The following is a 26,274-nucleotide window of genomic DNA, read 5'->3' as shown; positions in this document are numbered from 1 at the left end:
CCTGATAGGGGGGAGCTCCCCAACCCCCCTGATCGGCCCTCCTCTGTGTGTGACAGGGTGCGGCGCCCCCAACCCCCCCATGGGCGCTGCTCTGTGTGTGACGGGGGGGAGCCGCAACCTCTCCATCGGCCCTGCCCTGAGTGTTGACAGGGGTTGTGCCCCAACCCCCTGATCGGCCCTGCTCTGTGGGTGACAGGGGGTGGCACCCAACCCCCTGATCTGCCCTGCTCTGTGCATGACAGGGGGTGGAACTGCAACCTCCCCATCGACCCTGCCTTGAGTGTGACAGGGTCGGCGCCCCAACCCCCCAATTGGCCCTGCTTTGTGCCTGATAGTGGGGAGCTCCTCAACCCCCTGATTGGCCCTGCTCTGTGTGTGACAGGGTACGGAGCCCCAACCCCCCTGATGGGCCCTGCTCTGTGCATGACAGGGGGCAGCGCCCCAACCCCCTGATCAGCTGGCTCTGTATGTGACAGGGGTGGCACCACAACCCCCTGATCCGCCCTGCTCTGTGTGTGACAGGGGGTGGCACCGAAACCTCCCCATCGACCTTGCCTTGAGTGTGACAGGGGGCGGCGCCCCAACTCCCCAATCAGCCCTACCCTGAGCGTGACTGAGGGTGGCATTGCAAACTCCTGATCCGCCCTGCTCTGTGCATGACAGGGGGCGGCGTCCCAACTCCCCAATCGGCCCTGCTCTGAGCCCAACCAGGGGCTGCAGGGCAGGCACCTAGGGATTGGGCCTGCCCTCTGCCACCCGGGAGCGGGTCTAAGCCAGCAGGTTGTTATCGCCCGAGGGGTCCCAGACTGTGAGAGGGCACAAGTGGGGCTGAGGAATACCCCCCCCTGCCAGTGCACAAATTTTTGTGCACCAGGCCTCTAGTCTAATCTAATAAAACAGAAACATGCAAAGTAACTGTACGTCTGCTACACCCACAAGCCACGCCCACAAGCCATGTCCACCAACCAATCAGGAGCAAATATGCAAATTAACCCAACTAAGATGGCGGCGGCCACGGAGCTGGAGTTGCCTCTGGCAATGGAGGAAGCCAAGCTTCCCGCCTGCCCTGCTGGCCCTGAGCTCTGCTCAAGGCTACAAAGTTTCAATTATAGAAGATAAATAAATCCCAGATACCTGCTTCCAGCCCGTGGCCGTGGCCAGCCTGAAAACAACCATCAGCCCCTCACTCAAGCTGTCCAGGCACCCCAGTGGGACCCCCACCCTGAAGGGTCTGTGGCCAGCCTGAAAACGGCCCTCAGCCCCTCACCCAGGCTGGCCAGGCACCCCAGCGAGACCCCCCCACCCAGAAGGGGCTGTGGCCAGCCTGAAAATGGCCCTCAGCCCCTCACCCAGGCTGGCCAAACCCCCATGGGGTGAGGGTCCCCACTGGGGGGCTTGGCCAGCCTGCAAACATCCATCAGCCCTTCACCCAGGCTGGCCAGGCACTCCAGCGGGACCCCCACCCTGATCCAGGACACCCTTCAGGGCAAACCAGCTGGCCCCCACCCATGCACCAGGCCTCTATCCTATATAATAAAAGGGTAATATGCAAATTGACCCTAACAGCAGAACAACTGGGAATGACTGGTCACTATGACACACATTGACCACCAGGGGGCAGATGCTCAATGCAGGAGCTTCCCCCTGGTGGTCAGTTCACTCCCACAGGGGGAGCTCTGCTCAGCCACAAGCCAGTCTGCCAGCTGCCAGCACAGCGGTGATGGTGAGAGCCTCTCCTGCCTCCTCAGCAGCGCTAAGGATGTCTGACTGCAGCTTGGGCCTGCTCCCTGCTGGCAAGTGGACATCTCCTGAGGGCTCCCGGGCTGCCAGAGGGATGTCTGACTGCCAGCTTAGGCCTGATCCCCTGGGGAGCGGGCCTAAGCCAGCAGGTGGACATCCCCCGAGGGTCCCTACTGCAAGAGGGCACAGGCTGGGCTGAGGGATCCCCCCGAGTGTACAAATTTTTGTGCACCGGGCCTCTAGTCTTTTATAATTTGATAACATATATACATTCCAAATCAACCTTTTGAAAATTTGACTCAATGTGAATAAATATCTAAGATAAATGTCCACCAATGGTTCAATGTAATAAATTAAGATTAGGACCCTATCAGGCTACTTTCAGGACCAAGTAATAGATTTAACTTGGGAGATTCTTCCCCAGAGCAGTAAGCACCATAATGTACATTCTACTAAAGGAGAACTGGAAATCTGATCATGTTTTTTACCTTTTGAAAAATGAATATCATACAATGTTAACATAAAGCAGAGCACAACATTTAAACAAAATGTGATCTTAATCATACAAATGCTTAGAATAAAGACATGCAGGAAACAGCCAGAACATTAGCATGGCTGTAGCACATTTCTCTCTGCTCACTCAAATTCTGTCTTTCCTTCCCAACTCTCCTTGGTACCATATTTGCTTAGGAAGTACTTACTAATTTTTCAGGACTCATTTGTCAATGAACACTTCCTATGAGCAGAAGCTCTTCCTGATGAGTCTCAACCACAGAGACAGTTGACATCATTCTACTTTATGATCCCTCACTATATACTGTTCATATTTCTACTGAAGCCCTTTCATATGAGTCTCCTCCCATTAGATTATAATGACTTTGAGAACAAGACTGTATCTTATTCATGATCATATCTCCAAATAAGAAATGTCTGGTGAGTGAATGAATAAATAAATGATAAAGTGTGTCCTACGTAGCAAACAACTGTCTTAATAGTAAACTTCTCAAATATGGCCTATTTACTGGACAGGCAGACCTTGAAAACAGAGGTAGGAAATAAACACATAACCAGAAGCATGGACATATAATAGTCTGATACCCTTGGAAATCATTGCAGTACAAATAACCACATGGGCTCATAACATAATGCCAGTGGACCTACACGAATCCAAGAGACAGAATGAGCACACGTCTGTCCCCTTGTTTGTACACGAAGTCATGCATATATTGTTTATCTTTTCTGAAGCCTGAATGGGAAATGTGTTTTTAACAGATTTAATCAATACACCAACCTACATTAAAAAATATATAAACCCACACAATAGATAAAAAGCAAAAGGCCAATCAATAGCCAACAGGGCAGCTTAACAGCCACTCCAGCAGAGAACTGTCTGAAAAGACGCTTCACACTCCACTGTCTGCACGATCCACAGCTGCTTGCTAGTGATTTGTTGCCAGCAAAGAACATCTATTATCATAAGCCAGTGTGAACCTAGCAATTTCTCCAGCAAGAAGCCCACAATGTACAATTAGCAATGTAGCACAGGTGACTGGCTGTTGAGGGTAGGCTGAGGACCCACATTTATCCCCTACTCTTCACCCCACCAACCCATTAAAAACACAGCTCATTTCTAAATCTAGGAACGTGATATGTGTTAAGGAATCGTGTGCCACACACAGACTGTCCCACATTTGCTTCTCCAAGGCACAGAAGCAACAACAAGATCCAAAAATTATATACAACTTAAAACAGTTGTCATGAACATGCTAAAAAGGGAACCATGGTGGTGAGGATAGATGTGAGGTGTTTCAAATTGCTATTTTCAAAGACTCCCCCACAAATTAAAACTCTTTTGTGTATGTGTGGGTATGCACAAGCGAGCTGGATTTTGTGCAACATCTTGCTATGTTCTGAAGGAGAAGGGGATTCAACAATAGGCTGCCAATGGAGGTGGCATGGCCTCATTATATGGAAAAGGGATATGGATTTGCATGATGTATAATGACTACAATATACTGAGTCTCTCCAGATCTCAGTCCTGATTTAAAATACCAATAGGAACCCAATATCCAAAAACAAAAATACCCCTATAAGAATCCTTGTAAGGTCCCATTCTCATGTTGTTTTTAAAATATAACCCTAATATTGTGTTGTTGTTCAGGTGGTATGCAATCTCTGAGAAGTTGGCCCACTCTGTTTTGAATATTTCAGAAGAAATAAAAATTTTCTTTTGCTAAATGTTATTGATTGACCCCATTGGATCCTACATGAACTCAAGATTGCTTCTGGGATGGTTTTTTTTTTCCATTATAAATAGCCATAAAAGTAACCTAAATGAAGCTCCTTATGATTTTACCATAACAAGAAGTGGAAAGTCATGTCATAAAACTATATAAGACAATTAAGAAATCAGTTATACTTTAGTTTCCAATGAGAATATTTCTGTTTCTATCTAATACAAGGAAATCACTCTTATACAAGGTAATCAGCCACTGAATACATGTCATACCTTCATATCCACTATATCAGCTTTGCATCTATCTTCATGAGAATGAACTTGGAATTTACCCCACTGCCTCCATCAACCCAACATGCTTTCACAGAGAATGAGAAAATAAATTAAAACCACCCAGGATTGGTCTACTCATACTAAATGAAATATAGTTCTAAGTGTAAACTTGACTCATGGGTTTATGTAACTGTAACTCAAAATTGTCAAGCAAATGCCAAATTTGGCAAACAGGCAAAATAAATAAATAAATGAAAGAGATAAAAAAAGTTTGTAAGTGATAGAATCAATGCTAGAAAAAGGAAGAAGATTCTAAAATGCAAACATTTCTTTAGAAACTTGCAAGTTATCCCCAGATATAATTAGCTTTCTTACACATGATGAACTGAGCACTTTATTTTGGAAAATATCATAGCCTAGCCATTTCCCCACTGAACAATTTTCTATTCTTGGATGTGCAATAATAAATTGAGATGTCTTCATTTCCAATAACTGGATCAATCTGATGTCCTGAGAAAAAGCTCATAGAAAATGAGAGCTCCAAACCATATCCCACCCAGAAAATGCTGTTTGCCATTAGATTGAATCTCTAATGAATTCATGTGGTTTTATGACAGCATCTTAAGGAATACAATTAATTTTTGATATAGACAACATTCTAGAAAATATACTATTCCTAAGAATTGGATGAAGGCCATATTTCTTTGATGACACCCCACTTACAATGCCGTGCCACGATTCTGTTATATAGATCAAAGCCAGGTCACCTGTGGTTTGCATGTTACCAAAGCAATGGCCTCCTTGCTCTTTCACTTAAGACTCAAACCCTGATTTGCTCTATATTCTTTCTCCTTCATCCTGCTTCTTCTTTAATTCACTCACTCCATCATTTCTCCTCTCTTAAATTTTCCCCACTACTTTTGCCAATGATCATGAGCCTTTTTTTTTAACTGTGCTGTTGACATGCTCAATTCCTGATGCAAGGTAAGTCACCAAGAATTTGCTAACATAGGGAAGCACAGAGAATAGCAGGTAACTTCATTTTGAAAATGTTTGTGAGATGAAGCAGCAAATTACAACTCTAAGGGTCAAGGTTGACCTTGAAAGCAATTATCTATGATGTAAAGTAGTGAGGCTGATTTCCCAGGTGGAAAAAAACAAACAAACACAAAAACTGATTCTGATGCTGGTTGCAAAAGAGAAGTTCCCCTCACATACTTTAAATGTCAATCATTAGATAAAGAGACATCCACTCCAACAATTAGCCTATCAATTTGATGCATTTAGTTGGGTTTCAATAAACGTTTACCCACAGCCTCATGAGCAACATGCTTATTGTTTTAAACAAACAAAAAAGTTTATATACAAACTTTAGTATACTGAGATCCTATAATCTGTATCTGAATTTTATACATTCCTGTCATTCTACAATTAAGATGTACTTGCTCCCATGTCCATACAGTTATCCAATTTCAGAAGCCCTGGTCCACTCTCCAAGAGGGGACTGGACAAGAGGATTCTTTCAGAGATTTGAGTTCAGAGGTTTTCTACAATCAAAAATTCAATTGCATTATCCTATATCATAAAAGCCTAATATGCTAAGTGTCTGGTCGACTGGTTGGCAGTTCAACCAATCAAAGCATAATATGCTAATGATATGCTAAAGCCACTCAACTGCTCACTATGACATGCACTGACCACCAGGGGGCAGATGCTCTGACCAGTAGGTTAGCTTGCTGCTGGTGTCCGGCTGATCAGGACTGAGTGAGATGGGCCAGACTTGCCCTGGGGCCCTCCTGTGGTCCCTCCCTGGCTGGCCAACTTCCCGTGTCATCTCTCCCTGCCCCAATCATGCACCAGAAGGGTCTCTCGGTCTGGCCTGTGCCCTTTCGCAATCTGGCATCCCTCAGGGGATGTCGAGAGAGCTGTTTTTAGCCTGATCCCACAGGCCAGGCCGAGGGAACCCCACTGATGCATGAATTCGTGCATTGGGCCTGTAGTTTATAGAATAAAAATCTAAAATATATTATACTAACTCTGGATATCTTAGAAATATTTTGAAGGATGAGAAGATACTTCCACAAAAGAAAGCTGACTTTCCCCAATCCTCATCCTAGAACTTCATTACATATCGACAAGTTGTTCAAGTTGGATGACATGACATCCTCATTCTGGACTGAGACATAAAATCAGAAACATCAGAGAAAGCTGGAAAGATTCCCACTCAGTTTTAGCAGAAAACAATGCCTTGCCTTGGGGACATACAGGAACTTATCAATTAGAGTAAAATACGTACATACCTTCTGAAGATTGTGCGCGTTCACCACAGTTACAGGAACTTACCTTTCTGCCTGTGCTGTGTGCAGTCTGTTTTCCACTGGGAATGTTGTGTATGTGTGATATGGGATAAAGTTGTGAGGATAGAAAAACATTAGGCCACCATTTAGAGGGAAAATGGCTTTCTATTGAGGTCTATGCAGACAAATTGAAGGGAAAAGAAAGAGCATATAACACAATTTCCAAGGTTCTCTTATGGGTCCATAGCTGCCTGTCAAATCATGAATATGAAAACTGGACTTTCAGTAAGACCAAATACTTGGAAAGAGCAATCGGATGCTGAAACCTTCTGTAGAGAGGGTGCTATAGATATAGAGGCACAGGCTTACATTTAGATCAATGAGTATCAAGGGATTTTTTCTCTACAGTGCTAGAATCCTCACTTGCTTCTCCTTCATGTATCTTAAGAGACTAACAGACCATATGAAGACCAAAAACTATGAGAAAGGTGAAAAAAATAAAAGAACAAGAGACAACTACACACATGGAAAAAAGTTGAGCAATAAGGAATCAAGGAAAACCAAATAGTCATGATAGGGATAATGCTGTAATTAACACTTACTCACACATGGGCAAACTATACCATGGCTTTGCTGTTTGCTCAGATAGCATCATGCATCTTGTTTATGAAACCAAGGGTCCAACGGACTGAGTGCAGATCATAAAACAAACTCCTACCATGAGTTTAGGCTGTATTTAGAAAATCAGAAGGTCAGCAGGACATACAAAGTCAGGGCTTTTTTAACACATCTCTTTCCAATAAGTAGTCAGAAATTTCAAGTATTTGTTCACCTTTCAGTGGCCATCTTAGGGCAATAACATGAGAAGGAAGTGGAGACCTAGGTTACAGATTCCCATGGCACTGAAGTATGTCCACCAGCAGTGCTAGTATCACCTCCAGGAAGCCACAAAAGAACATTGGTTCTTTATTTTCCCAGTCTCTGGAGGAGAAAAGTGCTAATGAATCTTTCAGAAGAGCTACCCTTTTACACAATGCCCCTCCAAACCTCTGAACTCTTTGAAAAAAATCCAAGAATAAAAAGGTTGTACTCACGATCATTGCACTGGTTTCCAGAATATGAGGTCATGGAACAGTCACAGGTGAAGCCTTCCCATTGCTGCATGCAGACCCCCTGGTTGGCACATGAATCCTCCTGGCAGGTTGTACTTGGTCCTAGTAATGCATACCAAAAAAAAGGAAGAGAAGAAAAAGTAGATAGAAACGTGTTAAAATTCATCAAATTCAAAGCAATCACTTGAATGTACTATCCTCATGCCCCAAAACATTCAAAGACACAACCACCAAAAATGTCAACTCTGTATCATGCAACAAGAATTTAGTATATACAAAAGACGACAGAAATACACACTTAGCCACACACTACCAACAGTTACACACAGAGGGGAGAGGGCTGAACACACTGTTCTCTTTTAGGCAGACCTTGCGTATGAACTTCATCTCTACCATTCAACTAGAAAGAGATCTCACTTGGGCATGGCCTTTCTACATGGATAATGCTAAAGCAGAAAATCACATGCCCATGATTCTCATGAAATAAGGCACAGATGTCCCTAAAGCAGTGATGGCGAACCTATGACACTCGTGTCAGAGGTGACACGCGAACTCATTTTTTTGGTTGATTTTTCTTTGTTAAATTGCATTTAAATATATAAAATAAATATCAAAAATATAAGTCTTTGTTTTACTACGGTTGCAAATATCAAAAAATTTCAATATGTGACACAGCAACAGAGTTAATTTAGGGTTTTTCAAAATGCTGACAAGCCGAGCTCAAATGGTTCGCCATCACTGCCCTAAAGTCTACTTTGTAACATTAAAATATGTTTGATGATAATTCAAAGGAGGCGAAAATAGCAGCCAACATGTATTGGTTGGTTCTTTATAGGTAACAAACTCTGAGTCCTAAGCACTTTGTCTCCGTGATCTCATTAAGCTCTCCAGTAGCTCTAAAAGGTAAGTACATATGATGGCCATCATTTCACAGATATAAAACCCAAGCTCAGAGAGGTGAAATAATTTACCCAAGGTCACACATTTGCTAACTAAAGAATCCTGATGTCCATCTTTGGTAGACTAGTTCTGAGACCCAATCTCTCAACTACCTCAATGGTTTCAAAGTACAGTCCTCAGATCAGCGTCACCTGGGAAGTTGTTAGAAATGTAAATTCTTGGGTTTGACCCCGGACCTGCTGAATTAGAGGCTTTGGGGGGAGGCAGAAATCTGTGTTCCCACAAGTTTCTAGGAAATTGTGATGCAGACTAACATTTGAGAACCAGTGCACAGCACCATGCTGCCTGCTGCTATAAGTTTACACAGGTGTACTCAATCAGGGTGCCCATACACCAGAGATACAAAAGAATTGTTTAAAGTTTGGAAAGAAAATCTTAGAAATGATGCTCATTTTAAAAATCACATTCTTTATTATTTCTATTTCTGTGTGTCTTTCATATACAAGTAACATAACTATAATGATACATGTATATAATATATACATAAGCATATCTTTTGAGGGGCATTCTCAAAATCTTTTCTGGATATGAATGGGCAAGTAAAAATGTTTGAAAATTTCTGTCTTTCAGATTTCCATTAAACTCTCTTTTTAGGTCAGCCAGGGCCACTCTTTAATCATTCTCTCTTTCTCATTTCTCTATTTTGCCTTAACATTGGGATTAAAGTTTAGCCTACACCTTTCAAATTACCTGAACTAACAGGATATATCTTAATATTCAGGATAACCATGAATTTCCCAGAGAGACTCAGCAAAGGGGGTGAGCCCTTTGAGTGATCCAATGTATGAGCTAGGATCTGATGAAAAAAACAAAACAAAAACAAAACAAACGGCCCCCCTCCCCATTTACAGAGTAAAAATATATACATTGCAATAAGTGCACATTTCACAAATTCCAACCTAAGCCTCATACAGGCACAGGATTTTGAAATGTAAGAATGCAGGGTCTTAAGGATGCATGCACAAAAGAAATACATGGCTACAAAGGGTCCGTCTTCCTGGTGGCAAGACATTTTATATTTATTCATGAAGGGTGGAAGCAGTACAGTCCATCACTCCCAGTACAAAGCTGTTAAGATGTGACATAAGAAAGTTCAAGACAATTACTAACGCTGGGGGAGCAGCTCAGCTGCTGGGTTTCTGCAGGGCTGTATGCCATGTGCTCCCCCCATGTGGAGATGAAAAGAGGTACATGGTCATGTTCTCAGTGGGTCTTAAACTTGTGCATTGTGTAGCACAAGTCTCATTAACAATGGCAAATCAGGACAGCTTCCTTCAAAGGATAAAGGCTTCTGAGAAATTCATGGGGCTCCCTGACCAAACAGCTCTCCCTAGACAATGGGCTAGTAATTCAGTTGAACTCAGAATCAGAAACACATGGAAGGCTTTCCGTTGAAAGACAGCAGAATAGCAAAAACTGGGAAAACAGAAGAATTCTTTGCATGTTGATTGAATCTGAAGACAAAGGCTTTCCCATGTCTTTCCCTCCCTTCCAGCCAAATTTTAAACAGTTTCCTAGGGCCAGTTCAAATGCCTCCTCCCTATGAAATATTCTCCAGGAATTTTAACCAAGTCCCCCTCTTCATAGTGGCCCGGGCACTTATTATCTGCCTCATTAACGTCCACATATGATAATGTTCCATTTAACACTTTATTACACATTGCACTGTCCTCTGCTTATATAATCCTCTAATTGTTTCATGTGGGTTGTTGCTATTTATCCCCAAAAGACGGAATGCTGCTTGCTGTGAGAAATCACGGAATATGCTTTCACTGTGTCCTTGCTGCACTAAATAGCTCTGCCAGCTGCAGAGCAAGTGTTTCTGTAAATGTTGAGCTGATCTGAATTGCAGCCGCCTGATTTGCCTGTGTCTCATACTTCCAAACCCAAGCGTGGGAGAACGTCTGTGCTCTGCAAAGTGAGCAATCTGTTCCATTTGTCAAAGGTTGCTCAGGGGACTCAAACACAGAGGGAGCTGTAGGTAATTTCCAAATTCCATGGGATTTATTTCACATGCATTAAAGGGGGAGTGCCATGTAGAATCTGATAATCCCTGAACACTGACTACATTGTATACTTCTAAGAAAAAGCACATCACTGAGGACCAGGGTGACCTGCAATGACCTTTTGCCGATCTTGCCTGTACTGGTACCTCCTTTCCAGGCTGAGATGCTAGGCATTTGCTTCCTTCTCCAACCTCATTTCCTTTTACTCACCCCCAGCTCACAGTGTTCCAGCATCCCTTCCTCCTTCTAATCCCTCTCTAATACAGCAGTGTTCACAGTGTTGACCCAAATCAGAAGCACCTGCATCACCTGGGAAGCTTTTAAGAAATGCAGACCTACCAACTGGAGGCAGGGCTAAGAAATCACCTGTGACTTGCACACTGGGTGTTATTTTTTAAAATATGTTTTTATTGATTTCAGAGAGGAAGGGAGAGAGGGAGAGAGAGAGAGAGAGAGAGAGAGAGAGAGAGAGAGAGAGAGAGAGGGAGAGAAGCATCAATGATGAGTGGGAATCATTGATTGGCTGCCTCCTGCATGCCCCACACTGGGGATCAAGCCTGCAACCCAAGCATGTGCCTTGACTGGGAATCTAACCATGACCTTTTGGTTCATAGGTCGATGCTCAGCCACTGAGCCACACCAGGCAGGCCCACTGGGTGTTCTGAGCTCTGCCCCATAGCAGGACCTCTGCTCTTATACTTCAGGCCCATCTCTACCTTCAAGGTCTGTTTCTCTTGCTCCACCCACTTCCTAAAGGTCCTTCCTGATCTTCAAATGACGGGTTCATTCTCATTCTTTAAGTTGGAGCTCCAAATGGGCTTTCTTAAGATTATTCTATTTAAGAAAGGCCCCGCCAACATTTCATTCACTCTCCACCATATCTCCCTGTTTATTTAACTCACAATTACATGGCCTGTAAATAAGATACTTAATAAATCTTTTATGTCTGCCTCATTCTACTGGAATATAAGCCCTTTGAGAGCAAAAGTCTTGTCTCTTTTGCTCACCTTCATGTCTCTAATTACTGATAAAATATTTAGTATAAACCAAGGGCTCAGAAAATATTATTGAACACATAAAAAAAACAAACATTAAAGAAATAAAGTCATTCTTTTATGACATAAAACCAAGTGGTTTTCCTAATTAACAACTCACCCACAGTATTTACCAATATCAGCTCCTATAAATAATTTTCTATTTGGAACAAAGCTTTTCTTTTGGGAGTGATTGAATTGACCACATTTCCTCCCCTTATTTAACTATTGGACTCATTCAATCTCACAAGATGATAGACAAGGACTCTTTTGTGTCTCCAATGCCCATGGCCATTATGCAGTAACTGTGTTGAATGGAAGAGAGAATGGGCTAAACTCTAAAACACTTTCAAGATGATAATATAAGTTCCTACTCTTTCTTCAAACTATTTAAGTACATCCTTTTCTGAACAGACTGTATTTCATCTCAATCTGTCTATTTTTCATAGATAGAGTGCCCCCCCAAAAAAAAGGGGGGGAGAGAGAGAGCAAGAAACAAATCAGAGAAAAAAAACAAAATGCCCTGGGGGGAAAGTTTTGTTCTAAATGCACATCCATTGATACAAGATAATCTTGTACAAATAAGAGTGAGAACACAACCATAACAAAAGAGAAAGGCACTTACATAGGTGTGTCAGACACTACACTAAGTGCATTTCAGATGTTAATTCAATTAATCTTCATAAACACATGATGAAGCAACCATAGTTAAAATTACTAAAGAATCAGAAAAACAAGAATAATATTCCCATGAAAGGCATCCAGAATTTCAAAGATAAAATAAGTTTTTATTGCTGAATGGGTCTGAAGGCAAGGACTTCATAAAAGTAAACTGAGTCATAGAAAAGTTAGGTGATTATTTGCAAAACGCCACATGCAAGTAGCAGAGTGAGATTTCAAATCCAAGCTTGCTAACTCCATGGCTAACCCACCTAACATTGATGGAGGTGGGTAAGCCAGAGGTGTGTGTGTGTGTGTGTGTGTGTGTGTGTGTGTGTGCGTGCGTGCTGAGGCTGGTGAACTTAAATAAAGTATTCCTAACCTACATCAGATAAAGATTTTAATGTAACAATGTATGTGCTATTTTTTAAATCTTTATTGTTGAAAGCATTACATATGTTCTCTTTATTCTCTCACTGACCCCTTATAGCCTGCCCCTGTCCCTGCCCCAGGCCTCAACCACCCTATTGTTTATGTCCATGGGTTATGCATATATGCATATAAGTTCTTTGGTTGCTCTCTTCCCACCCTCCCACCCACCCCCACCTTCCCTCTGAGATTCCTCAGTCTGTTCCATGCTTCTATGTCTTTGGATCTATTTTATTCAACAGTTTATTTTGTTCATTAGATTCCACATATGAGTGAGATCATGTGATAGTTATCTTTCTTTCACTGGCTTATTTCACTGTATGTGTTTTTTAACAAGAAAAATTTGTAAATGCCATTTCAATTCAAAATTCAAGTAAAAATAAAATAGAGAGCCTAGTTTTGACCTATTTTATGAACAAAATATGTATTGTGTATGCTTATACATATAACAGACATTCTTAAGGACTTAATAATTTCATCTAAAATATTCTTCCACATCAACCTAAAATTCCAGATATTCTAAGATAACATAAACTTTGGGAATTACATATTCAGAAAGTTTCATTACTATTAATAATAATAACTTAAAACTGCACCAACGCTTAGGAAAGCCCTGTATGGGAATAGTGTACACAACTTTTATATTTGATATGTAGTCAATACTCACTAAAGTAATCACATATTCTTTTGAGAAAAAAAATGGTGACTTTTCTTTGGATAGCAGAAAAAGTGACAAGGTGACAGAAGTATGCATGAAAAGATGATATAAGTTGTCACTGATGTTAGGACTTTGGTTTCTAACTCTCAATTCTGTTTTTAGTTCACTGGGAAGGATCACATTGTGTCTTTTCTCTATTTATTTTTTTTCAGATGATAACTCTGAAGGCTGCCACGACTTTCCCATCATTCTGCTTGAATGTACGATTGTTTGGTCTTTAAGAACTGTCCCAGACAGTCATTTCATGCCTGTTACTGCTGAAATCCACCTTTGCAGTTCATGCAAACTGATTTTGTCAACTCCTCTTCATGGTCTAGAAAATCACAAGTTGACAGAGTATCTTTTATTGCTTGCAGGTCCTTGAGATAGAAGTGCTGCTCAAAGCACAGGACATTGGTATTAGAGTGTATTTTCCTTCTGTTAGTGCCAAGTAAGACTTAAGCAAATCTAGGCCTCAAACACCCTCTTTAAGATTGATAAATATTGCTAAGCCAGAACCGCCTGAGTGGGAAGCCTGGGAGTGATACACCTGGTCTGATTTCCAATGTCTATTTATCCTAAAGGCCCAAGGCTGGTAGACCAGTAGTAGGCACCAGGTGGGGTTCACTTAGCAAGATCCATCGTCTTTAATCTCAAACCATCAGTTGTCAAAGAGCTTAGAATCTATGAGTGAAACCTAAATGTGAAGCATTATCATACTAGAGCTTTGTGCCAATCAAAGGGTTTGCCCACCCCATCCAAAGCACAGCTGCCATGAGAAGGAGCCTTTTGAGAGATACCATAGATTGTCTAAAGAGTTCTCATCTTCTACCTTCAACTTTATTTTCCACTCCTGATAAGTGCATACACATTTCCACTTTTACTTTTTAAAATGTACACTTTTTTCCAAGAGAGAGAATGAGTGAGCAGCAATTGGGTGGGAGAAGGGAAAAGAAAAAATAGAAGAAAGAAGATGAGTACATATAGATATACTAGAGGCCCGTTGCACAAAGAGATTCATGCAATAGGCCTTCCTTCCCCTGGCTGCCTGCACTGGTTTTCTTCCAGCACCCGGGACCCATGCCTTTGCTTTGGCCACAGCGGAGAAGCCAAGCCTGGAGGCTTCTCTGCTCTGGCCGCAGCAGAGAAGGCAAGACTCTTCAGTTTTCAGTGGTCTTCAGTCGTCGTCAGTCTTCAGTCGTCGTCAGTCTTCAGTCTTCGCTCCATGCCTGTGTATGCAAATTAGCCACCATCTTCCTTGGGTTAATTTGCATACTTATCCTGATTGGCTGGTGGGAGTAGCGAAGTGATGACCAATTTGCATGTTTCTCTTTTATTAGTGTAGATGCATCTGTGTGTATGTGTACCTGTGAAAGGCCCTTAACAGCTTTCTGTGCAATCGGTACCCTCTACTGTTAAAATATAAGAATTAAAAGTGTTGAAGTTTCAGGGAGGGTATATGTGACATTAGAAATCACCTACTTACTTAGCTACATGTCTTGGTCCCTTCAGCAAAACTACTGCTGTAGCTCTCAGAAGTATTTCTACATTTACAGTGGTGGATTCTCTTGGCTTTTCTGAAGAGAGTAATTTACAGACAATATAACATCCATTCCTTTTTAATTGACAAAAACCCAATTCACTTCCATTTGATTTTAAAATAAGAAAGCAATTATCCTTAAATGTGTCAAGTGTCTTTCTTCATATATAGAGAGACAACTGAGAAGTGAATGTTCTATTTCCCGTTTTAAAGAAGATTAAGCAAAGCTGAAGAACAGGGTCCTAAATGTTATACAATTTCATTGGCAGGAAAGCAAAGAGCAGCTGTGTTCCCAAGATCTTCCCTTTGTATCCCAAAGGCAAGGATCTATGCCTGGTGAATGCTCCAATGGCATTGACACTGCTCTGGTCAAACATGCTCAGGTGCTTATGGTTCCTCTTTTCAAAAGAGGGGTCAGAAAAGTCATTTGGTTAGGATGACGAGTGAAAAAGACTGACAGAATCTAACACTTGGGGCATTTCAATAAAACCCCTGTTCTCACGTCAGCCCTCTCATCGGACATTAGGAATAAATAAGTCAAGATGTACATGGAAATTGGTTGAAATCATGAGGCCCTCATGAGGTCTTGATCTCCAATGGCTTTTGATGGGTCCTGTGCTGGTGAATATCAAACAACCAGAACTCCCTCCCGGAAAAAATAAATAATAACAAAGCCTGATCTATAATATTTCTATAACTTGATTTCTGTAGCATAAAATACTCCCACCACAGCCAATTTCAAGCGAATTCATGTTATTCAACCTCAACCAGCTTGAAAAATATCTGAAAATCCCTCTGCTGGTGCCAGCACTGCCTATGATGGCCAATGAATTGCACATTATAGTTACACTTTTCGAGTGAAGTGTATTTACCCACACAACACCTCCATGGCCATGGAGGGGTAGGAGTTGATGTCTGCCCCTGACAGGGTATTTGTGAAGGTGAGAGAATGGCTGGCATCATAAGGCCATCTTGTTCGAACCACCCTATATTCAGAGGGTGCCTGGGTCTTTCATGAAAGTCAAATGATTAGATCATCCCTTCCTTTTAAAATCATGAACAGGCCCTTAGAATTCAATGCTGCTTCAGAATATGTAAACTAAGGCCTCCTTATCTGTGTTTCCTTCTTTTCTCAGCACTGATGTAGCTGCGAGTTGCGGTAAAAAGAAGTATATTTATGAAAGAGAGAAAATGGGTTTCAAATGCCAGGCTCAACAAAAAGACATGTAATTTAAAATATTTTGCTTTAATAAAATTGTGCAAATATCATCTAGAACGTGTAGTGAAATATCATTGATGTGAAACCTCTACCATAAGATAAGCTTGGAGGACACTCCCAGACACTTTCTGGTCATCTGTGCACTGTTTCTGATTTGGAAATAGGCAAATACATAGTCATCACATGGCACAGTTGGGAAAGGTCACAGGCTTTAACCCTTTTTGATCCAACCTCAAGGCTGACTCGACAGACCAGGTGCTAGGAGCAAGTCCAACGTCAAGCAATAAGAACATTAAAAAGTTCAACATTCAATCCCGTCAATTAATTTGGACCAGACTATTTGAATTCCAAAAATAACATTGGACCACAAAGGTTTAAAATCCAGCTTTGGCACTTAATAGCAATGTGACCTTGGGCTAGCTCCCAAAATCCTCAGAACCTGTTTCCTCATCGATACTAATAAAAGGGTAATATGCTAATTAGACTGGTCAACTGGCCATCTTCTGGATGTCCTACTTCCTTCCAGACAAAGCCATGGTGGTGGGGGCAGAGGCAGAGATCAGGTTGGCAGGGGGTTAAGGGCGAGACCAGGCCGGCAGGGGTTGGCAGTTGGGGGTGAGAGCAGGCTGGCAGGGGACAGCCATTGGGGACAACCAGGTCTGCAGGGGAGGGCCGTTGGGGCGACCAGGCTGGTAGAAGTGGGCAGTAAGGGGTGACCAGGCCAGCAGGGGGAAGCAGTTAGGGGCAACTAGACCTGTAGAGGCGGGCAGTAAGGGACAACAAGGCTAGCGGGGGGGGGGCATTAGGGGTGATCAGGCTGACAGGCAGAGGTGGTTAGGGGTGATCAGGCTGGCAGGGGGGCAGTTAGGGGTGATCAGGCAGGCAGGCAGGTGAGCAGTTAGGAGCCAGCAGTCCCGGATTGTGAGAGAAATGTCTGGCAGTTGGACATCCACCGAGGGATCCCGGATTGGATAGGGTGCAGGCTGGGCTGAGGGGACCCGCCCCTCCATGCACAAATTTCGTGTACCAGGCCTCTATTCTATATAATAAAGATAGAAATTATTACTACCTCATATGACATGAGTATTGAATAAGCTAACATATGAAAAGCTTACAAAATCATTCACAAAATAGTGATAGTATCTATCATACAAGGTTGTGGTCATAATGGACATACAATTAGCCAAGCCTTTATTTAGCATGTGCCTACCCTAAATAGACCCTCAATTAAGGGTACTGTTGGGAGGGAAAATCAAGCTCTCTCCACCCATTTTAGTTGGATGTGTAGTCAGTCCATAGTCTAGAAACAAGACAGATTAAGGTAGTAGGTCATAATTACAGTTTTCCTGTGAGAAACCTATTATACAATGTTGAGGGATAAGAGATAGGAACCACCGTGGTAATTCCATTTAATTATCATTTCCCATAAAGTAAACCATTTTGAAGAACTGATTTCTATTAGGCCACATGCTACATTTTATTATTACATAAAATGCAATGGAGAATATGATGCAGCCCTTTGCTTTGGAGAAAACGAAGTGGGGAACTATAGACTTCACAATAAAGAAAGTTGGAGAATTAAAATTCTCTTTACCTACAGATGTGTTTGGCCAACTCTTATCTCAAATGACTTGAATGAATCTTCATGTTTTCAAGGCATCCAAACTCAATACATTTATTGACTTACTCAAGATACACAGCACTTAGAACCAGATTTAAATAATCCCTAACCCCACCCCCACCACCTAACTACCATCTGGGTAGAGGGGCAACATACATTTCTAGAAAATAAGCCATGCAACTCCAGAAATAAAACTTGCTAGGGGGATTATAATGGAAATCAGGGAGAGGATATTCTGATTAATTACCTAACCCAATAAGAGCTATTCTTTTATTTCTTACTAGTGCCCCAGTGCACGGATTTGTGCACATTGAAAAGATATTAATTAGAAGGTGGCCAGCGTGAGATGGACTGGACACGCCCTGGAGCCAACCTCCCTTGGTCCTTCCCCGGCCGGCCGCCCTGGCACTGCAGCTCGACGGGTGTCTGTGGAGTGAGCCGGGTCCCTCTGGCAGGTGGGATCTCTTTGCCTGGCCTGTGGGGATTGGGCCAAAACTGGCTCTCTGAAATCCCCCAAGGGGTCCTGGATTGCAAGAGGGCAGTTCTCGGGTGACCTACCCTGGTAGTGGTCTCCATCCTCTCTGGTTCTGGGGTGCATCACCTGAGAACCGCCACTACCAAGTTACTTCAGCTCAGCAGCTCCTGCGTTGAGCATCTGCACCCTGGTGGTCATTGTGAATCATAGCTACCGGTCCGACAGTCACTTAGCCTTTTATATATACAGATAGTTCATGGGTCACCTGCCTCAATAGGTCAAACAATACTTATTTTATAGTTGTGCATTTCCTTTCTCATATGGACAGGCTTTTATGGAATCTTTTCCTCTCCAGGAATACCATTTTGCAAATAAATAGGAATTAGAAAATTACTTCTGAAAGGTTCATAGACATTGTAATTCTATTCAAGGGACTCTGAGATTCAAGGGACTACACCTCTCAGCAATGAAACACTTCCCACTTCCCTCAAGGGAGTACCTACTCCCTCTCCTAGCCTAAAGGCAGATTTTTCATCCCTTGAAATCTTTTTTTTTCCTTGAAGCCTTTTTGTCATACTGTATAAATGTATCGGCTATTAAACAGAGTAACACTGTGGGGTGGTGGAAAAACAAACAGGAGAAAATGCTCATTTTCTTCCTCTTTCTTCAGAGGTTTGACTTGAGAGGGAAACACGTTTACCTTCTTGCCAGTTAAAGTCACAGGCATTAGGCTCATGTCTCTTTCCTCTGTCTTTAAATATGCTACTTCCCTCCTAACTCTGCTCTGTTTCTGGTCCCTGTCCTGCTAATCTATTCTGCCCCCTGCTGGCAGTGATCTTGATAAAGTGAAAATCAAATCCAAGTCTCTGTCCTCCTTACAATGCTTTGTCAAATGCCTTACATAAAAACCTGGCATCACCTGTCTTTCTCTTACCCCTCCAGTTTCATCTTTGATCATATCCCTACATGCACATTATTTTAGCCAAATTGAGCATCTTGTAGATTTCCAACCGGCCAACCTCTTGAATGTGCTTCTACCTCCAATCCACCTAACACAGGTTGTCCTTCAGTCTCAGCTCAAACTATGCCTGGGAAAATCTTCAGATCACCAGCAGTGCACACAGTTGAACAGTCCTTCTCCAGGCTCCCACAGTGTATTCCACATCCATTCCAGCAGAGCAGTTCGCACTCTGCAGTGTCATTACTGGCTGATCTCCTACTGGTTTATTTGAAGTCAGAGACTGTATCCCATCTGTAAATCTAGTACCTAGCTAAGTACCCATGGGAGTAGCCTAATCCCTGTTAAATTAAACAACAGAATCACTGCAGAAGTTAAAATAAACTGAATAACTTTCAAAAAACCCCAACAACCCACCACCCCAAAAACACAATAACAAGAAGATGCAAGCTGTTGACTTATCCAGAATCATTATTCAACTTTCTAGACTCTATCATTCTATTTCCTTCTGAATACCATTTGCCTGTACATTTTAGTCTGTCTAATTTCTTTCTTCATCTGATGTTTTTTACCACCCCTAACACTTGATGGTAATTAATAATATCTGTGCCCACAGGTCACTGTTGAATAAGCCAGCACAAGTATCATTCTACACCCCAATGTCAGGAAAATAAAACAGTAAAGGCATTTGTACCCTAAAGCTCTTTTGCCATAATATGGGGAAAGAGTAAGATGACCCAAAATAATTACAAAGAATAACAGCTCCTGCCACAGACAGACTGTCAAGTAATTCCAAGAATGGAAGAGAGTTTGGGTCAATGGAGTAATAACATAAAAACCATCCAAATGACTAGACTGCTTCTACAAATGGGAAAGTGAAGATACTCCAAACTATTATGACCCCAAATATGTAACTGCACATTGTACAGTAGGCATAGAAATCAACCAGTTCTATGTATTGATTCCCACAAATGTTTTATTTTCCCTTTGAATGGGAACTTTCAGATCATTTTTCTACATATGAAGTCCCTATGTAAGAAGACCTGTGCTAGGTTCTGGGGACTTAAAATCCACATAGTTATTACAATGGAGAATGTTAAAGTCTACAAGGGGATACAGTTGTCTAGTTTTAATAAATCTGTTCATGAGAAGCTATGGCAACCTTAGATTGTCTCCTACTATAGATCAAATCCTGCCCCCATCTCCCTCCCCTTCATTTCCACAGTGATATGTAGACCTGCTTTGACCATTGAACAGAATGTCTAAACATAACAGCCTTCAGTATTACTGAAAGGGCCCTGCATACTTTAAAAATAAAAGCTATTCTACAGCTACATTGGACTTCAAAGTACTAATCCAGCACATTCTTCTCATTAATTTTTACATATTTGCAAATATGTAATTCTGCTAACAGAGGATGAAGGAAATAAAGTTACCACAATGACTAGAGAAAGGCCTTATAAGTTGATGTCCACTCAAGAAATAGACACTTGTACTGGCCACCTGAATGAAGTATAACAAGTCACAGCAAAGTAAATGATCCTTGGGGATCATTTAAAAAATAATTTTTTAAAGCTAGCTTTGTCTTCATAATTTCTAACAGTATTTGCTGATTGCAAACTCTGCAGAGACCATCTAAAGCCCAATCTCCTGTATGAATATTAACCAGAAAATACCTCTAATGCCTGCTCCTGGCTTGCTATTCTGCATTAAAGCAGCCTGACGTAATAGGACCAGTGGACCATTACTGACTTTGAAAGCCGCCCCTTTGAATGGTAGAAGGAGCAGTTTCTGCAGTCAATTCACTGAGATCTCATTGGAAGGCATTTTAAAGGGTGTTCAGGATAAAACCCACAGATCCTCTTGTTCCCCAAGGATACTTTTTTTACTTTAGATTACAAAACAGGAAATTAAAGTGCTCAACCAAAATCCCTGATAGGAAATATAAATCTCTAGAATGCTTTAATGATATTAATATCTCCCAAATGCCTAAAATTATTTCCTTAACAATTAGTTCAGAGAAAATGACATCCTCTTCCATAAGGCCCAAACATTCAAAAGTTCTGCTGTGAGAAATGACCTCCCTGACCCAAAAAATAATAAATTAAGAACAAGTGGCCTTTTTTCCCCCTTTTCCTTTTTATAAATTCTATGTTCTATCTATAGTGAACAAATTAGAGACAACCCCTCCATGTCAACTCTTGGAGAGGCGTTTCATCATTTCTAGAAGTGGATTAATATGTTGGTGAGTAGTCACAATATGGGGTGCTGTCAAACCTCTTTGGTCCCCCGAAACAGAATCATGTTCCCATCCCCCAGAGGTCTTGCCTTTGATGCTATTTTTCATGCATTGATATGGGTTTTCTGCCACTCTTTCAGAAGAACAGAGTTCAGCCCCCTCCCACAACTGCTGCTGTCCAAGAGGTGTGACAGCTTGAAGGCCTCCCAGGAGAAGATACCAAGGGTTACACAGGGCATCTTTCAGTCCAAAGGGATAATGGGAACAAGAACCTTCTCTACCTTGCAGGTCAGCTTTGGTCAACGCAACTTTGTTAGCGAAAGAACAGGAAAGGTGAAAACAATAACCAGAGGTTAGTAAGAAGTAGAGTAAACCAGGGTAACATGACAGAAATGAAAATACAATTGGCATAACCAACATCACTCAAACACAATTGAAATGCTCTACAGGTTCTCCAGAGACAGCACAGACGGGGGATGCACAGAACAGGGCGGAGCAGGCCTTGTCAGAGCCATGTTAGCAGAGCAGGGGCAGGGGGACACTGGACTAGACAAAGCACAAGCAGAAGTCACAAGAGCCTTCCCCCATCCACACAGCCAACCCCCAGGCATATGGTCCAGAAAAACAATTCTTCATTGGTCAGGATAAACATCAAAGAATAAGAGTAGTACATGGTCAAACTGAAACACACATGTGCACAGAGCCCACAGAAATAATTCTGCACATGTAGGAGTTAAGCATGGAAGAGTTGCTGGGAGCACTACACACAACCTACTTAAAATGCCACCAAGGAATGTAGCCCCAGAATTGGGCATTTGTATCAAGATGATTTGGGGCTACCAAAGAGCTTGATTTGTTTCATGTATAGCAATATAGCCAAATGCAAAAGGCTGTAGACAAAAAGGCACCAAATCAATGCCCTTTCACTTTATTCATGCTAGTCTCAAAATTAAGTATGGTGTTTCTCTCAGGGTTTCCTCATCTGTGATTGTGGAATTTCATTCCTAACTAGTATATGCCTCTGAAGCAAAGCTGGCCCCAGATAGAAAGAGAGATTTACCAGCTGAGTATTGAATGAAACATTATTATCCAGTTCCTAGTTTTGAATAAGACATTATAAAACTCCTAGCCCAAAATGCAAGTCACTGTTAGATGTTGGCTAAGAGTTGCCCAGAAGTTGAACTTAATCTAAATTATACACCTACATATATATGAGACATAAATTCAAAACCTAATTCCAGATGTTGTTTTCTTAGTATAAACAATTGAGTGCCAGTGGTAGTGAATTAACGTGTTTTAAAAATAATTTGAACCCTTTTGGGTTAGAGAAAATAATACATTTACCAATTAAGCACCTTGAAGTGCCACTATCAATGACTTTTACAAGAACATAAGATATATCCTGGGCTCTGTACACCAGATATGTAAAAATAAAACATATTACCCTATGTTGAAGAGATTCGGGTTTTTATTCTTAGTAATGACTCCTCATCCCCTACCTGTTTCTTATTCCATACATAAAAATAAGTCATATGTTCCCCATATTGTCTAATACTCAAAGGCTTTCTTGAGGGCCCCATACTCTATACAGAGATTCAGAATGACAATGACACTCCCTTGTAGTCTCTCCAAGGTTCTGTGCCCTTGATTCCCATCCCCATCATCTTCCACAGCACCCTAAAGAGCTCCTGGGATCTCTTAGATGGGCTTATTCACAATGGTGCAAATTTCCAATGACAGCAATTTATGCTTTAACCCACTTTTTGGCCATTTTTCCAGGCCCCTTAGGCTAATTATCCAAGTCATCTGTGTACAATAAACAAGGACCTTCTTCCCTCAGCACTCATCCTCCACTTCATCCCACCCAGCAGGGCAGTCATAATGTGCCATGGGTAACCATCGCAATTATCTCCATGGCAATAGAGTGCAGTGCTATTAGGCCCAAGGGACTTGCCATAGATTCAGATGGTGGAGCCATCAAGTCACAATATTCAGCTCTGAACAATCACCCATACTCAGAGGAAGGTCAGAACCCACTATAATGCATGGGATGAGTCACATCAAACTGCAAATAGAGCTGTAGGTAAGGATAGGGACATTTTCTCTGATCTAATGGACAAGTTCTGTTCACTAATGCTCATACTGCTTTTCTTAAAGCTTTCTTAACTGGGGCCATTCCCACTTTATGCTATATGTTTCAATCCCCTTTTATAAAAGTTCATTTAGACTTCCTTTTAATTCAATACTACAGCTTTATGTCCTCACACTTTGATTTTCATATTCAATAGAAATGTTCTTCCAACACAGTGACTATGGAGCATTTCAAAGGCATGCGGTCTGAATTGAGGGGGGGTTACTAGTATAAAATCCACACTTGATTTTCAAGGCTTAGTATGAAAAAATAGCAAAATGTCTTCATAATGTTGTATTGATTATAAGCTGAAATGGTAATATTTTGGGTATATTGAGTTATGTTAAATGAAATATAAAATTAAAATGAATTTTACCTGTTACTTTCTACCTTCTAAAAATGTAGCTACAAGAAAATTTAAAATTACATATGTGACTAATTATATTTCTATGAGGCATATTGCTATAAAGTTAAAATGGGTGATTTCTATTAACTTTCTTAAAGGAGGAATTGATGGCATGGTAAAAATATTTAACATTTGAAGCATGCCTTATGCTTTTCAATACATGCTTTTATTGTATGATTTAACTTGATATAATTAATTATTCCAGGATCATTGGAATGACTGTCATTCCACAATCTTCTAACCTAAGACACCCAATTTAATTTCCAAATGCTGCATCTATCTCAGGATTGCTTTTTAACACCTGAAAGCATTAAAAGCAGGCAATAAGACAAAAATTCTTTAGTTAATTGAAATTGTGCATTCCCAGGGGAAGAAAGCAAAGTGTCTGCTTTAGGTACTTGGTGATTCCCAACTTTCTGTCCCTCATGTATGCACACACCATGTTTGGCCCACAGAACTTGAGATATTCCTGGCTAAGGGGAACTACAGTGGGTTACAGGAACAATCAGTTTTATTATTAATGCCTCATGGGCAACTGACTCTCAGAGAAGGAGAAACAACTTCCATACCACAAATCAGCCTGGGGAGCTGATGGGAAGCTTTTATAAAAATGTGCTTTAAGGTGGCGAGCAAATCCAGCTGAAAGCTGGTTAAGAATAGCACGATAAATGAAGTTGAACACAGGAGATGAATTAACAGGTTTGATGTAGTAAATCAGCGATTTTCAACCAGTGTGCCACAAGATTTTTTGAAACGTGCAATACCTACTTAGTCAAGGACACTGGCCTCTTTTCCCTACAGTGGTTCTCAACCTTCCTAATGCCGTGACCCTTTAATACAGTTCCTCATATTGTGGTGACCCCCAACCATAAAATTATTTTCGTTGCTACTTCATAACTGTAATTTTGCTACTGTTATGAATCGTAATGTAAATATCTGATAGCAGGATGTATTTTCATTATTCGCGACCCACAGGTTGAGAACCACTGCCTTAGATTGTCAAATCAGAAAAATGACAACAGCCAACACAATAGCTGTCTGGTATGAATGAATCAAAATTATACCTATTCTTTTTGTCAGATAGGCAAAAAATATAAAACTTGTTTTGGTATGCCACAGAATTTTAGTAATTAGTTTATATGCGCTGTGTGATAAAAAAGGTTGAAAATCGCTATGGTAAATTAATGAGGAATACAAGAAAACACAATATGTTGCACAAAGGACCATGAAGCTCAACCAGACGAAAGAACACATAGATCCTTGTGACAGGTCAGACATCCTCTTTGCCTGTCCAGTTTGGTAAGAGTCACCTTTTCAGCCTACCCAGAGCATTTAGGAGAGGCTGAAAATATTCACTGCTACCCTCTGCTGGCTAGAACTAGGTTGTTTTTACATAGAGGAAAGAACTGTTGGACTCAAAGATCTGAAGTATATGAAGAGACAGTGGATCACCTACAGAAACAGGCTGAGCATGGTTTGTTGTGCGGCACTGATGAGTATGCGATGTTATTATGTGTCTCACATGAAATAATACCTGTAAATAATAACCCTACCATTTACTGAGTACTTACAAGGTATATACTAGGCATTTTATGTATATCTCTGATTTATGGATGTTAGCTTCCAAGGTGAGTTTTATTGCCTCATTTTACAGGTGAGGAAGATGTAGATCAGAGAGGTTATGTAATTTGTCAAAGGTCACACAGCTAAGAAGAACTACTCTCTGGACTTCAATCTAAGTCTTTTCAATATCAAAGCTGTTCCACCACACCACACCAAGGCTCTGCTTAACAAAGCCTGACATCTAGTAAGTACTCAATAAATGTTAGTTTCCTTCCATCACTATGGCATTTTGACATCGTTTTCCAATCTCCTGCTAATGCAGTCACCATTAGCAACATAGGAAACGTTTTGTTAATGGTGACATCCATAGGATGTAAAAAGTCTCTAGTTTTTACCTTCCCATGTAGTAAAGTATAAATAAAAGTCCCCGATGCCCTTTCAGCCATGCTGGAAGCAAAGGCACGAGTCAGGAGAAGCCTGATGTCAATGCCAGAAAAGGTCCTCAATCAGCAGGTATGTGACACTGGAAAGACATCAGCCAACATACATTCCTGGAGCAGGTGGCACATGTCTTCACATACTAGGCAATGACAGAGGACACTGATGGTGATGCAATGTTGGACAGTGAATGGGGAATAAGAGAGGACTGGCCAACTGAGGAAGGAGGCACTGGCAGAG

The 26,274-nt window shown here is 41.4% G+C and overlaps 1 protein-coding gene across 2 annotated transcripts in view; it reads right to left on the bottom strand.

Moving 5' to 3' along the window:
• NRXN3 (neurexin 3) overlaps positions 1-26,274 on the bottom strand; it is a 1,457,090-nt gene that overhangs the window by 776,413 nt on the left and 654,403 nt on the right. For both annotated transcript variants that reach the window (XM_023752494.1, XM_006086965.3), the window contains one exon: positions 7,641-7,760. In XM_023752494.1, the coding sequence (XP_023608262.1) occupies positions 7,641-7,760 (120 nt within the window). The remainder of the gene's footprint in view (positions 1-7,640; positions 7,761-26,274) is intronic.

This window comes from Myotis lucifugus, unplaced genomic scaffold, assembly GCF_000147115.1.
Source record: "Myotis lucifugus unplaced genomic scaffold, Myoluc2.0 scaffold_34, whole genome shotgun sequence".
Taxonomy (NCBI): Eukaryota; Metazoa; Chordata; class Mammalia; order Chiroptera; family Vespertilionidae; genus Myotis; species Myotis lucifugus.
This window is presented reverse-complemented; position numbering and strand designations above follow the sequence as displayed.